This window comes from Ambystoma mexicanum, chromosome 11 (genome assembly GCF_040938575.1).
Source record: "Ambystoma mexicanum isolate Mex_15411 chromosome 11, UKY_AmexF1_1, whole genome shotgun sequence".
NCBI lineage: Eukaryota > Metazoa > Chordata > Amphibia > Caudata > Ambystomatidae > Ambystoma > Ambystoma mexicanum.
The window spans coordinates 1,375,895,275-1,375,908,579 of record NC_090934.1 but is presented as its reverse complement, the minus strand read 5'-3'; the positions used below and the strand labels follow the sequence as shown (position 1 = coordinate 1,375,908,579).

Below are 13,305 nucleotides of genomic sequence, written 5' to 3'. Positions count from 1 at the left end.
ATTTATGTATCCACTCAATATGAAGGCGGAAGATTCTCCATCCGTGTCGTTATTGCAGTCATCAGCCACTTCAAGCGCCTATCGGGTAATCTTACTTGGCTATTCTGCCACTGACTGTACTCGTCCTCTAGTCTTTGTTTTCAGTTATAATTATTGTTATCCAAAATAATGCAAGTACTGTCTTTCAGGGAGATGCTGAGGAGTCCAACGTATTGACGACTACCGTTGATGTCACTCAGATGCTCGAGGTACGTTTCCGGACAGTTCCATTGATGGAGATCATCAGATCTTGCATTCTTGTAGCGTGATTGTTACACACAATGTTTCTTTCGTTTTTAGCCATTGATATGTCCTTCTGTCGTCGCCCTCCTATGTCTCTTCTTTTTTCAATATTGTGTTCATTACTAATGAAAGTCCTATGTTTCAGGGAGTCGATGGAGCATTAGTCCAAGAAGAAGGGGGAGCATGCAGTTACGGGTCGGCGCAACAGCTTGCAGAAGTGTGCACCGCAGTTACATCGTCCCTTGATGTTCTTATGCATTTCGAGGTATGGATCCTGACAGTTCGATCAAGCGAAATCATATGACGTGATTACATCCGCTATACTTCCTTCTTTATTAACGCAAGTACTATGTTTCAGGGAGATGACGGAGCTTCTTCTACAAGAACATCACCCCTAGTAGTTGATGCAGATCTCTGGGTGGTGACACTTCCAACGATCGAGCAAATCGAATCATATTTAGATATCCATTATTTATTTTAGACAACTGATCATTTGTGCAGGTCTATTTAGATGAGCCGTTGACGCCTGCACAAAGTTTCTGTTCTTGTTATCAAAATAGAAAACCATACTAATGCAATTACTGTGTTTCAGGGAGTTACTGAAGCATCATCTTCAATAATATCATCAATGGAAGTCTATGAGGAGCCCGAGGTATGGATCTTGACAGTTCCATCTAACTAGATCAACTATGCGTGAATAATTGTCGTTTGAATGTTCTACACAAAGCGTTCATTCGTGTTTTGCTATTGAGATGTACGTGGGTATTGGTCCCCAAGTACATTTTGTGTTTTCAATATTATTATACATACTAATGAAAGTTCTATGTTTCAGGGAGTCGATGGAGCGTCAGTGCGTGATGGATGTGCTTATCATGAAAATATAGTCGTTGCAGCGCAAGAGGAAGTGGAGACATGCACACACGAGTCGGAGCAACAGCGTCCTGATGTTGAAGTTCGAGGCAAGAAAGTTTCAAAGAAAAGAAAGCAAAAGAAGGTTAGTGTCCTGGTCACTATATTATGTTGTTTTTCACTGTTAATAGTTCAATACTGTAAGTTGTGTTTAAACTGAACATCCCTTTTCCAATCTGTCCTCTAGTTGCGAGTGGGTGTACGAACTAGATCTACACAGACAGTGAAGCGAACGAGAGATGTTGCTTGTCAAACCTTTTGGCAGGGACTTGAGACTGGAGATGCATCGTGCCAATGGGAAGAATATGAAGTGATTGACAACGGAGCTATACCACCACCAGCCATTGATAGTGAATGTCCTCCTGGTAGTTCGGATGCAGTCGGAGATCAATTCACAGAATGCACACCTGCAAAAACTAAGACCGCGAGAAAGTTGAAGAAATTGTTTTATTCACCCATCGCCGGAGAAGGAACAGATGTTGCAATGGAAGAGAATGAAGTGGACGACAATGAAACGCCATCAATATCACTGAACATAGCGGAAGACGATATCAGAGATTCTACCTTTCATGTGAGTGACATGTCCTCAACGTTACAGGCCGAACCAGCTGGGATGCAGAGTGACAGTATAAGGAAAGAGGCCAAATTCATTGTATTCGATAGTTGTTTGATTGATATTATTATTCGGATGAAATGTGGGCATTCGGTTGGTGGGGAAGTATGTGGGGAGCCATTGATTAATGTGACTCGTGCAATTCGAGGCACTAACCTTAAAATACATGCCACCTGTACAAAATATCATCCTTTCTCATGGTCTGCACAACCCATGCTTGGGCAACTGCCAGCAGGCAATCTACTTTGTGCAGCGGCTGCACTTTTTAGTGGTTCAAGTTTTAAAAAGTTAGAGTCTTTCTTTCAGTTTGTGGGAATCCATTTCATTGCGAAAACTCAGTTCTACAAATACCAAACCGATTATCTATTTCCAGCCATTAGCGAAGCTTGGAGAATGGAAAAAATGACTATTGATAGTACATTCGCGGGCAAACGGTTCAGGCTAGCCGGTGATGGACAGTGCGACAGCCCAGGATTTTCAGCCAAGTACTGCACCTACCACTTTCAGGACATGGAAAGTAAGAAAATTGTGAGTTCGGTGGTCGTGCAGGTGTCACAAAGTACATCCTCAGTGGCCATGGAGAAATTTGGCTTTGCAAGAACTACAATCGCGGGGAATGGTGATCGACCTGATAGCCACGGACAGACACGTTTCAATTGCCAAGACAATGAGAGAAGAGTACAAAAATATAAATCACCAATTTGACGTTTGGCATCTTGCAAAAACAATCAATAAAAAAATGTCGGCTGCAGGTAAAAAAAAAGATATGCAAGGTATTTCACAGTGGTCCAAGTCAATCAGCAACCATCTTTGGTGGAGCTCAAAAACATGTGGAGGGTCGTTGGAAATTCTACTGGAAAAATGGCGGTCAGTAATGCTACACTGTACCAACGTTCACCGTTGGAACACAAACCAACATTTCCACAATTGTGAACATGGCCATTTGTCCACATAGGAGGCACGGAAGAAGAAGTGGTTGATTCCTTCATCACCCACTCACAAAGCCATTGAAAAGATTGTATTTGATAAAACTATAACAAGAGATTTGAGGGGACTCACGGAATTCTGCCACACAGGAGATTTGGAGGTGTTCCACAATATGTGCCTAAAGTACAGGCCAAAACGATTGCATTTTGGCATGGAGGGCATGATAAATCGGACTCTTCTAGCGGTCTTGGCACATAACCATAATGTTGGCCGTCAACAAAGTAGGACGACCAGAACTTTAGGGACGCTTCGCTACAATAAGGCCTTCACTAAAAGAAGTAAACAATGGGTGATCAAACCAGTGTTTGAGGATATGCAATATGAGTTTATTGAGAGACTTATTGTTGACGTCCTAGATAGGCACATAAATGGAGTTGTGAACGAACCTGTGCAGGGGACAACTGCATTGCCACCCAACATTGCCTCTGTTCCATGTCCACCTAAAGAAGAGCTCATTGAGAAATACACATCACGGTTTAAATGATTGTAATTTTATTGTCTGTTCTCTCGAGTCTCCTCATGTCGCAGGCCCATTGAATATGTGTATCTATGTAATGTGTAAATAAAAGTGATTGCTCAGTGTACATGCAATGTGTCTCTCCACCCTTGCCCCTCCCTTCACCGTGCAGTAGTGCGAACCACCCGGGTGTCACCTGTGACTTTGCTCTCGAGTCTCCTCATGTCGCAGGCCCATTGAATATGTGTAGCTATGTATTGTGTAAATAAAAGTGATTGCTCAGTGTACATGCAATGTGTCTATCCAACCTTGTTAATTTGCGCATTAAATTAAACCAAACAGTAATATAAATCATTTTTCAAAAAATATAGAAGGTCTCCGTATTTATGGTTCTCTGGGGCTGCAAAGCACGCAGACAAAATGCAAAGATGGAGTGTAAATTTCAAGTCCTGTGAGATGGCCTTACACTGAATGTAGCTAACTAGGAATGTGTGCTCGTTCAAAGTGAAGGTCAGCTGCTTTGATTTTTTGCTCGGGTGCCGGAATGGCCCACGACTCAGTATAAGGTTCTATTGTTATTTGACCTTGACAGGCCGGGACCATCCAGAAAGACTTCTTTTTGGGGGTGTGGTGCAATAACGTAAGAAACGATAATGAATAAAATTTCAGAAACGATAGCCATTTAATGTTCGTTCATTAGAAGAAATAACGTCGGCATAGAAGGAGTGGTATTTCGGGGCTGCCCTACGCACAGAAACAATGGAAAATGCAAATATAATGTAAGTAACTCTTTAGATGAGTTTATACCGCAATTTAAACTTGTTTGTTCTATGTGGCATATTGTTTTGTACTGCGCACTATCTTGAGGAGAACCATCGCCTTTTACGGAAGCACCTCAAAACCTTCCTCTTTGCTTCTGCTTTCTCTCTCCCTCTCCCCTGCTACAACTGGTCCACTGTCTGCGACCTCGGTCCTGGGCCCTTCCACTCTCCACCTGCACTGCCTCCCTGTCAACCCCTGCACTGGGGGACTGTCTCAGTATCCTACAGCCCCCCCTTGACGTATAATACCCAGTTGCACTGTCCTAGCTATGAAATAATTTCCCGACCGAATATATAAAATGAATAATTTTAATAAAGATCTGATGGTGAGACTAATTTCATTTTTTATGTTTTTCAGACAGGTACATCATTCAATATTGCATGTGTCACGAGTACCAGACACCGGCGGATGGGTTTTTCAACCGCCAGTTGCTTCTCCGCGTGAACAACGTTACCACCCTGACCATTTTATGGGACGATCGCCAAGTACAAGTATGCCCTTACGCGGTACTAACGGCTAGATGCAACATACAGACCGTTGTGGTGGCCTAGTGCCTCGTTGTTGGAACAGCCATGCGATTATCAGTGCGACCGAAGAGCTTATTTTATCGTAAACCAACACCCTGTGTACTGCACACGAACATCGCTTGCCTCAAGACGAACTATTTTGGATCGAGAGCAAAGAAAAATGCAAATCGCTGAATATTCTCTAAACATTTGATGTCCAATAAATGTACTTTGCCAAATGTACAATCTTGCCGTTTGCTTTTAAACCACAGTTTCATATTCCGAATTGTGGCGCTGTATTGTGAGATGATCTAAGACCCTGTGTACAGCAAAGGAACATCGCGTGCCTCAAAACGAACTTTTTGGAACGTGAGCAAATAAAAATGCAAATCGCTGAATATTCTCAAAACATTTGATGTCAAATAAATGTACTTTACCAAATTTACAATCTTGCGGTTTAATTTAAAAGTACAGTTTCATATTCCCAATTGTGGCGCGCTGTGTTGTGTGAGCTCATCTGTGTTGATTTCCGGGTTCTGTGTGGAGTCGCGTAGAAGACGCCTGGGCGCGTTTGCCTACGCAGCTCAGTCACGTCACGGATAGAGGCGGGAATATGAATGTTTTGATAAAGTCTGTTTCAGGGGCGGGGGATTTGATTTAGTGCCGCAAAAGCAGGTGAGCCAGGGCGATGGGGGGAAATGATAGGATTATCAGAAAATGGCGGCTGATTTCGAGTGCGTTAATGGACGAAAAGTCGGGTAAGGTCCATAGGAAAGTTTTCTACGATCTACCGAGTTATGCTTAAAAACACATGGCCGAACCGTAGGGACAATAAAAAAAAAGTCCCGGAACTATCCTTTAAAATCTCCTCTTCAAGAATTAGGTAATGTTCTGTTGACATTCTTCTTGGGCAATGATGAGGATGGTGGCGCTGTGTTTCGAGAAATTTGAATGGATGCATGGGAGGGTATGTGAATTTGGTGCATCATTTGTTGGCGGGGCAGCTGAGCCTCTAGAGGCCGCAACTCTGCCCCGCCCTTTGCCTCTACGAAATCCTCTTTGTTGGTTTGATTGGTAAGAGGAATGATTCTCCCTGGGGACTGTAGAATGAAGAGGTGGCTGTTCCAAATTCAGACTGATTTGGTCTTGTAAATCCTTGGTTGCGAAAAGTGCGGTGTGTATTGAAGGTGCTCCGTTGAACATACGGAGTATTTGTGATCTGGCCCAGTGTCTTTGAAGTCTTGTGCTCCTTTTTTTTTGTTGCAAGCTGTTCATCAACTGCTTTTCCAAACAGGACTGATTCTTCAATGAGCATGTTGATTAGTGTTGTTTGAGGTTTGGGTTGAAGCAGGGACCCCTCAGAAATTACTCTCACTGAAGTGTCTGCTGAGTCTAAAATATGTTTAAGTATGTTTTGGGGTACCTATCTGCCCTCTGTGGAGATCTTTATAAGGTGTGACTTTATAGTTTTAGGCACAGAATTGAGATGTCTGAGAATCTTGATCCCACTGTATGTTATAACTTGCGAGCAGTGTAGTATTGTTAGCAAATCATGTTATTAATACTCCTGAGGTTGTTCTCTTCCCAAAGGTATACAGCCATTTGCATAACTTATTCGGAGGTGCCTCAGAACTAGAGAGTGGAACACCAGCCCTTTTTCTAGTGGTGGTAACCACAAGGGAGTCTGGTTTTATTTGACGCCTAATATATAGAGGATCAGATGGTTTGAAAACCTTTTCTACTCTGGGGTTCACTGCCAAAGTAAGCAATGGTGTAGTAAGTTAGGGGGCAATCCTCTTTTTTTTATTGATTGCAATAAATGAATGGCCTTGCTGACTGCGTTTTTCTCATTTAAGATATCCTCTACAAAGTCAGTGCTGTCCGCTGTCTCTTCAGTGTGAATAATGAAATGATTAGCAGCCCTTTTTAATAAGTCATTGGGCCTCATTACACGTAGTACGGTAAACCATGGTGCTATTAGCACCATGGTCCATGCCGGTAATTTACCGGTACCGCCTTGGAGGAAAGGGGAATTACCGCCCTATTCCAAGGTTGGAAAGGCGGTAATTCCACCTTCCTCCATTGCCCTTCCCCATTCCCATAGGGCTCTATGGGAATGGGGAAGGCGCTAATTACGATACTGCAAATTGCGGTACCGTAATTAGCACCCTGGTCCCTTTGCGGGTTGGTTTTTAACGCCTGCTAAAAAGCAGGCGTTAAAGTACCAACCCGCAAAGGGACCTCGTAGTAAGGCGGTAAGGGTTTACCGGTACCGGTGCCCTTACCGGTACCGGTAAACCCTTACCACACTACGTGTAATGAGGCCCATTGTATAGTAATTGGTCTTCAATTGGGGAGCTGTGGCTACTCTCAGGTGCAACAAAATCCTGCGTGTCAATAATAGTCACATCTGGGTCATCTTCCTCATCCTGATAAAATTTGTCAGGGTCATCATTAGGATAATTCTGGTCGACATTACACACATCTTGATCTGCTTGATCGTCCCCTTGGAAAGAGTCATTGGAGAGGTCTAGGACAGTATGTGCGGGTGATGAGTGGCACCTTGATGATTTTGCCAACGGTTGACGTGTTTCTAAGGGTTATTCAATTTCTAAATCTAATGTCTTTTCTCTAATTGAGTATTTGTTCATAAAGGCCACAAAAGAGGAAACTTTGTCCATTGTGTCTTCAAAATGTTCTTTTGTCCATGTCCCTGTTTTAGGTGTCTCGGCTAAAAGGAACACAATAACCTCAGAGTCCTCTCTAGGTCTCTTTTTCTGGAGAGACTGAGACAAAGGTGAATTAGCCTCTTCATACTGTGGAACTTTGTCAGGGACAGAAGGGGTGTGTGTATGTGACTTTTTATGGTGTTTATCTACACCAGCGGGACTTCTATGTTTTTTCGACGTGTTTCCCCGCCTCTGAAACATCCGTCAAGGGACTTTTATGCATGCCTCTTGGCAACTGTCTTTCTAGATTGCCTTTTGCTAAACACTGATGCTGAAGCGCAGCAGGCTTTTTTCAGCCATGGTCCATAGGCTGAAAACTGCCTCCCGCCGGCGTGCAGCCTTCTATCGGCGGCTCTGTCCAAGAGCAGACTGAGGTTGTGTGCTTATGTGTCTAGCTGTCACCAGAGGCTTTTCCCGGGGAGTGATGCGTGGGAGCCGAAGGTTCCCTTGTAATGTCTTCAGCCTCTGACATGGTGTGGTTTCTGCCCTAGCCTTCCGGATTCGACTCAAAGGAGCCGATAGCGGTTTCTGATTCTGCCATCATTGCATGGGCCACCCACGGTTTGATGCGTCGTTCCTTTGGGGGTTTAGGCCTAAATAATGTACAGGATGCGCAGTCACCCTGTGGGTGTTCTCGGGGAAGGCAGTGGTTACACACTTGATGAGTGTCTTTCCACAGATATTTTCTGACGCAGCTGGGACATAATTTAAAGGGAGGTTGCTCCATGGGGAGTGTGAATCTTTAGTGCAGCTAGACAAATGCAGTATATGTAAGACGTGAAGGCATGCATTCTCTGATGGGAAAGAAAATCAAGCCCCCCAATCTCCCTACTGCTAGACCGAAGCCTGATATAGGCCGAAGCCTGTCACCGGATTGCCTGTCTGATTCAGCAGTTGTAACGGCTGTCTTTCGTGATGTCTGTTGAACGGCAATAGTCGGAAATAAGTTAACTAAGCTTAATTACTCCGAAGGTAGCTTTGCTACAGATTCCAAAAAACACATCCGACCATAATGGCAGTAAGAAATAATCTGAGGGATCTCGACGCATGAGGGATCATGGGTACAGTAGACGTCACACTAGGGATAATATTACAAACACGCCCAGTCAACGTTCCTTTTTGAACCTCAAAAACATGTGCAATACTATGCGCCTATATACTAAAAGTAGCCAATCCCATCATACTTTATTTTAAGGTGAAAGGCTACATCCACCCCCATTTGAACATGTGCCTTTGGTCTGCAGGTTTGTGTAAGCTGCTCCGGACAAGAGGATATATCTTGCTTTCCTAGGCTATGAGCAAACCAAGTTCCCAATTTCTCAGAAATCAGACTGTTCAGTGTGCCAGATACGTACCAGCTTCTCCTGAATTTAATACAATGTTCATTGTGCAAACAAATAATCCATAGTTGAACTCCAGACATCTTCAGCTGAAGTGAATTATGGGAGGTCTTATATTGCTCAATCCCTTTGGATAATATATATTGCCATTATCCTACCCTTGAAGAACAGCAATTTCTTTAATTGGTGAATATGAAACGGCTCATCCTTAGACTGCCCAGCACCCGTTAAATGTTAAAAAGGATGAATAATCTGTGATTATTTATCCCAATATGCCGGCAGCCCTGATATTATACAGAGGTTACTGCATACTCCTTGCTGTCTTACTTTTTTTTTGTTTAACTATCCTCCAGGATGCCTTTTTTAATTATTTGAAACAGAAGTGGGACACACTGGCCAGTATAGTGGAAGTTGATGGATGTCTTACTTTTGATTGGGGTGATCACAAACAAGACATTGGGCATGCTGCAATCTTTTACTAACGCCGATTGTCCTAAGTCTACAGAGACTTCGTTCCTAAATCGAGTACATTATTCTCGAGTCAGGTTTCTTTGTTGCTGAAGATTCACAGATTTGTATATCACCATTTCTTCACTGTGCACAGGTGTCAAAATGCAGCAGCAGTTCCTTTTTGAGATGTGTTGTTATTGTCCAAGAATTCCTGAAGTGTATAATAGAACATTTGCAACTCCTGGATCCACGGCCTTATGTCCTCAATGTTGAAGCTCTTCCTGAATGCCGGGGACACCCAAGGGATGATTTATAAAATGATTGGGTACCTGTGTTTTAAATTCTTTCTTGAAAAAAGGTTAACAGAAATGCTTCGGCAGGGCAAATTGAGTGTTCTTTCATAGTAACCATTTGACAATCTAGCGGTTCAACGATTTACAAGTATAAAATGCAAAAAATGCCAGCCAAGGTTGATGCGGGTAGGCACTAATGCAAGTAAGTGAATTGGCCATTGATCTTCTTTTTTATGTGTGTTTTTTTTATTTTAACAGAATCATTATGGAGGATTAGACGGAGGACATTACACTGCCTACAGCAAGAATGCCAATAGACAGCAATGGTACAAGTTTGACGATCATGAGGTGTCTGAAATTTCAACATCATCTGTGAAGTCTTCAGCTGCGTACATTCTCTTTTATTCATCTTTGAAGCTACAGCCTGTGGAAATGGCCACATAGAGAAATGTTTAGTGGAAAAGCAGTTGCTGTGCCCCGTGGCGGAATAGAAGTCAAGACGGGTTAAATATAGATGGTTTCAGCTCTATTGGCCACTCTGGAAAAACTGCCCTTACTGACATGGATACAGTAGCTTGGAAGCAGCGCACTGCTGAAAAAAATGACGCTGATGCTGTAAAACGAGCAGTAACGCTCTACCATATTTCTTAGACACATACATTTCTATGGTGAACAAACTTTGAAAGTAGAACTTTCATTTTTCTTCACATAAAACCATACCATAATTTGGCTTTCACATTCCTTCACGTATGATGCCTTTTCACGCTTGTAACCTTAATGCTTGCGTCTACTGTGAATATTCTAGAATGATCTAAATGCGCTAGAATGTATGAAAATGTATTGATTGCAGAATTGCACTTAAAGATGTATATATTAAGAAAAGTGTGTGCTTCTGCTACAGTCTTTTGGAGGAAAGATAGGGCACTCAACTTAAAGACACATATTCAAACCATATGCAAAGAGAGACACATTGTTTAAAATGTGTCTGGCCATTGTATATCACTTTATGCCATTCTTGGTTTTGTTTTGGTAATAATTTGAGCATCGGACCCAGATTGCACTGTCCAACCATTTTGGTTAGATACTTATGTTTCAGAATTAAGAACATATGTTCAGTTTGGCTACTTCTGTTTAAGTAGCATATTTCACAGCTGTAGCTTTCTGTTGGACAATATTTATGCAATTCCTTTTGTGTAAATTACATTTCGGCCGATAGTTATGGGTGGGTGCCCTTTTAAAGAATTTGGTAGAGGCACATTCAAAACTACTTTCCTTATTACACTTTTCCCCCAACCATTTGATTTTTTTGGGGGAAATTTCAAATGACAATCACTAGCCCATATTAAAGTTAGCTGAACCTATAATGAAATACACCCATCACAGTATTTTTAGACATTATGAAAGGTATTTCACTGAGTGACAAAATAAATAATTTGTTTTATTTAAGATATGTGTTGGCCCGTGTAAGTACTTCTGTGTTCCCTCACGTGTCATATATCCTCATGTCCTTAGCCGAAGTGTAGCGAGGCTTTGAAATGCAGGGTTCTACTTAATTGCATACTCCAAGTATATACCGTACAGACACAGTCAGGGTCGGACTGGTCTATCGGTTGTTCGGCCAATGGCAGAACGACTTTGGGACCTGGGGGACCGGTTTTCATCAAGCCGGGCCCTGGGCCGTTTTTTTGTTGCAGATGTTTTCAAAGCAGATGTGTCCGCTTCGTGCCGTGATGGTGGAATTGGGCTGGGCTGGCCCTGGGGCACTGCAGCATAAGGTGATGGCGTATGTGTGTTTACACGTTGTTACCTGGCTTTGATTTATTTAGCAAATTATTTGCATCATGATGCATCCTGGCCTGCATCCATAGGGGTCCAGGGCTGCCGATGCCGTGCTCGCGGCACGGCCTTGCCTGCCGCAGGGCCGCAGCCGTGTGGCTGGCTGGTGGCCTGGGGCAGTGGCAATTGCCGGGCGGGCATCCATGATCCAGGGCCCGGGCCGGCGTGGCTGCCGCCACTCCAGTCAGGCAGGCCGTGCGACGACTATGGTAGCCCTTGTCTCGAGTCTCAAGACAATTGACAAAAAGTGCTATCTATGTGTGAATCTAGTCTACTGTGAGTGACTAATTGTAATTTGAAACCCACCACCGGGCCCAAGGGGACCGGGGGCAGGGCAGGCTGACTGCTGGGCTGGGCTCATGGACTGAGGCCCGGGGGCCATAACAAGTACTTCATTAAGTTGCTTTCAACTTTGCACTACAGGAAGTAACAACAAATTTGCTGCACTTCACTTGCATGTAAAGTTGAAACCAACTTGTGCCTGGGCCGGGCCCTGGGACTGGGGTGGGAGGGGAATGGAAGGGGACTGGAGGAAGAGACAATGAATGCAGCAGGCAGCGCCTGCACACTGAGACTCTGTGGCACCAGGACAGAGTAATTCCATGAGAGTCGACGTCACAGCAGTGCACGTGGATATAATATGGGCCTCTTGCTGCTGCCGCCTGATGATTTTGCAGAGTCTCACACTCAGAGACAGACAGGAGAACAGCCGCGCACAGTGCAGCAGGGGCACTCTGTTAGGCAGTGTCTGTGTGTGCATGCACAGAGCTGGAGCTGCAGGCAGCCAGGCACCGGTCCGGTGCTGCAGCAGGCCAGGTAGTCACTCACTCAAACTCAGACACACACAGTGCTGGCAGCAGCCCGGCCCGGCCGCCCGCTCCACACCAGGTTCTTGCCTGCAGTAACAGCACAGTGCCACTGCACCTGCCAGCTGAGCTGAGCCACCTTGAGCAGTGGCAAAGCACCCTGTTATCTCCTCGGGTATTATCCCATTCCATTTCTGGACCAGGGGACCACCAACCAACAAGTAAGTATACTTGCGACTCGAGTTGCGCCAGAGTTTGCTTTGTGCCCATGATATATGCGTTTCTTGAGACATTGATGTTCTTACACTAAATGGTTTCTCTCTTTAACTCTTTGGTGTGAGCCAGCAAATCTGGTTGGACATTAATGAAGTTCATTGTGGTGGTCCGTGTTATGCAACCTTAATGATGAAACCAGGTAAATCATTAATTGCAATGTGTAAATGCATTCTCTATTCTAATAAATGCACCATCGCACAAGTCACTGCATTAATCCTCTCATTAGGAATATGATGCATCAATTGTGTGATGAGCTATCTGCTCTTAGGCTAGAAAACTGCACCAACTGAAAGGTTTGCCCCCCAAAACATTTGCCATTTACCCTTTGCCCTTGTGCATTTGAAAACCTTAAACTAACTAACCAGATCAATTTGTTTTGTTGTTCAAATAAGCAGACAGGGTTTCCCAACTTTAGGTAAGGGGCCTCACACATAATTTTGAAATGGGCTAGTGTCAACCGGATTCAGAAAGACTAGCGGAGAGCGACAGCAACCCAGAAAGAGTACTAGTATGTTTTGGGGGCAGTAGCTGGCTGGGATGATGTAGTTATTGGCTACGTTAGAGGCAGTAAATTAGCTGGGTTGGTAATGGACTAGGTCCAAGACCTTGCTGACCTTTTTGGAACAGTGGTTGGCTGACTTGGAGCATTAGGTGCCTGTGTTGGGTCAACAGAGGCTTGTTCAGGCAAAAAGCTGGGTTGCGCAGTTTGTGGCTTGGCTGGGCAGATGCCTACAGTGTTTGGGGCGAGGGTAGTCATTGGGTACGTTGGCATCATGGCATGGTCAGCTTTTGGTTGACAGGTGGCATTTGGATGCGGGGTCGGGGAAGAACTCTACCGTTACTTAATAATAAAGCACGGGGTGTGGCTTGGCGCCATGGCGGTCGGGCTGGCTCCGTGAGAGCTCTCAGCTACATCCACACGCCCAAAGAAATATGCATCAGTAAAAGCGAACGCAGAGTAGTCGTCTCCGGTGATCTCGGCTGTGGACAGACCCCAGC

General features: G+C 44.2%; 1 protein-coding gene across 2 annotated transcripts in view; it reads left to right on the top strand.

Moving 5' to 3' along the window:
- Nucleotides 1-10,834, top strand: part of USP8 (ubiquitin specific peptidase 8) — a 1,053,131-nt gene extending 1,042,297 nt beyond the window's left edge. Inside the window, exon 20 of one of the 2 annotated variants that reach the window (XM_069624966.1) lies at nucleotides 9,647-10,834. In XM_069624966.1, the coding sequence (XP_069481067.1) occupies nucleotides 9,647-9,832 (186 nt within the window). In that variant the 3' untranslated portion in view covers nucleotides 9,833-10,834. The remainder of the gene's footprint in view (nucleotides 1-9,646) is intronic. The other variant, XM_069624967.1, reaches the window with a different exon arrangement.
- The last annotated feature ends 2,471 nt before the right edge of the window (nucleotides 10,835-13,305 follow it).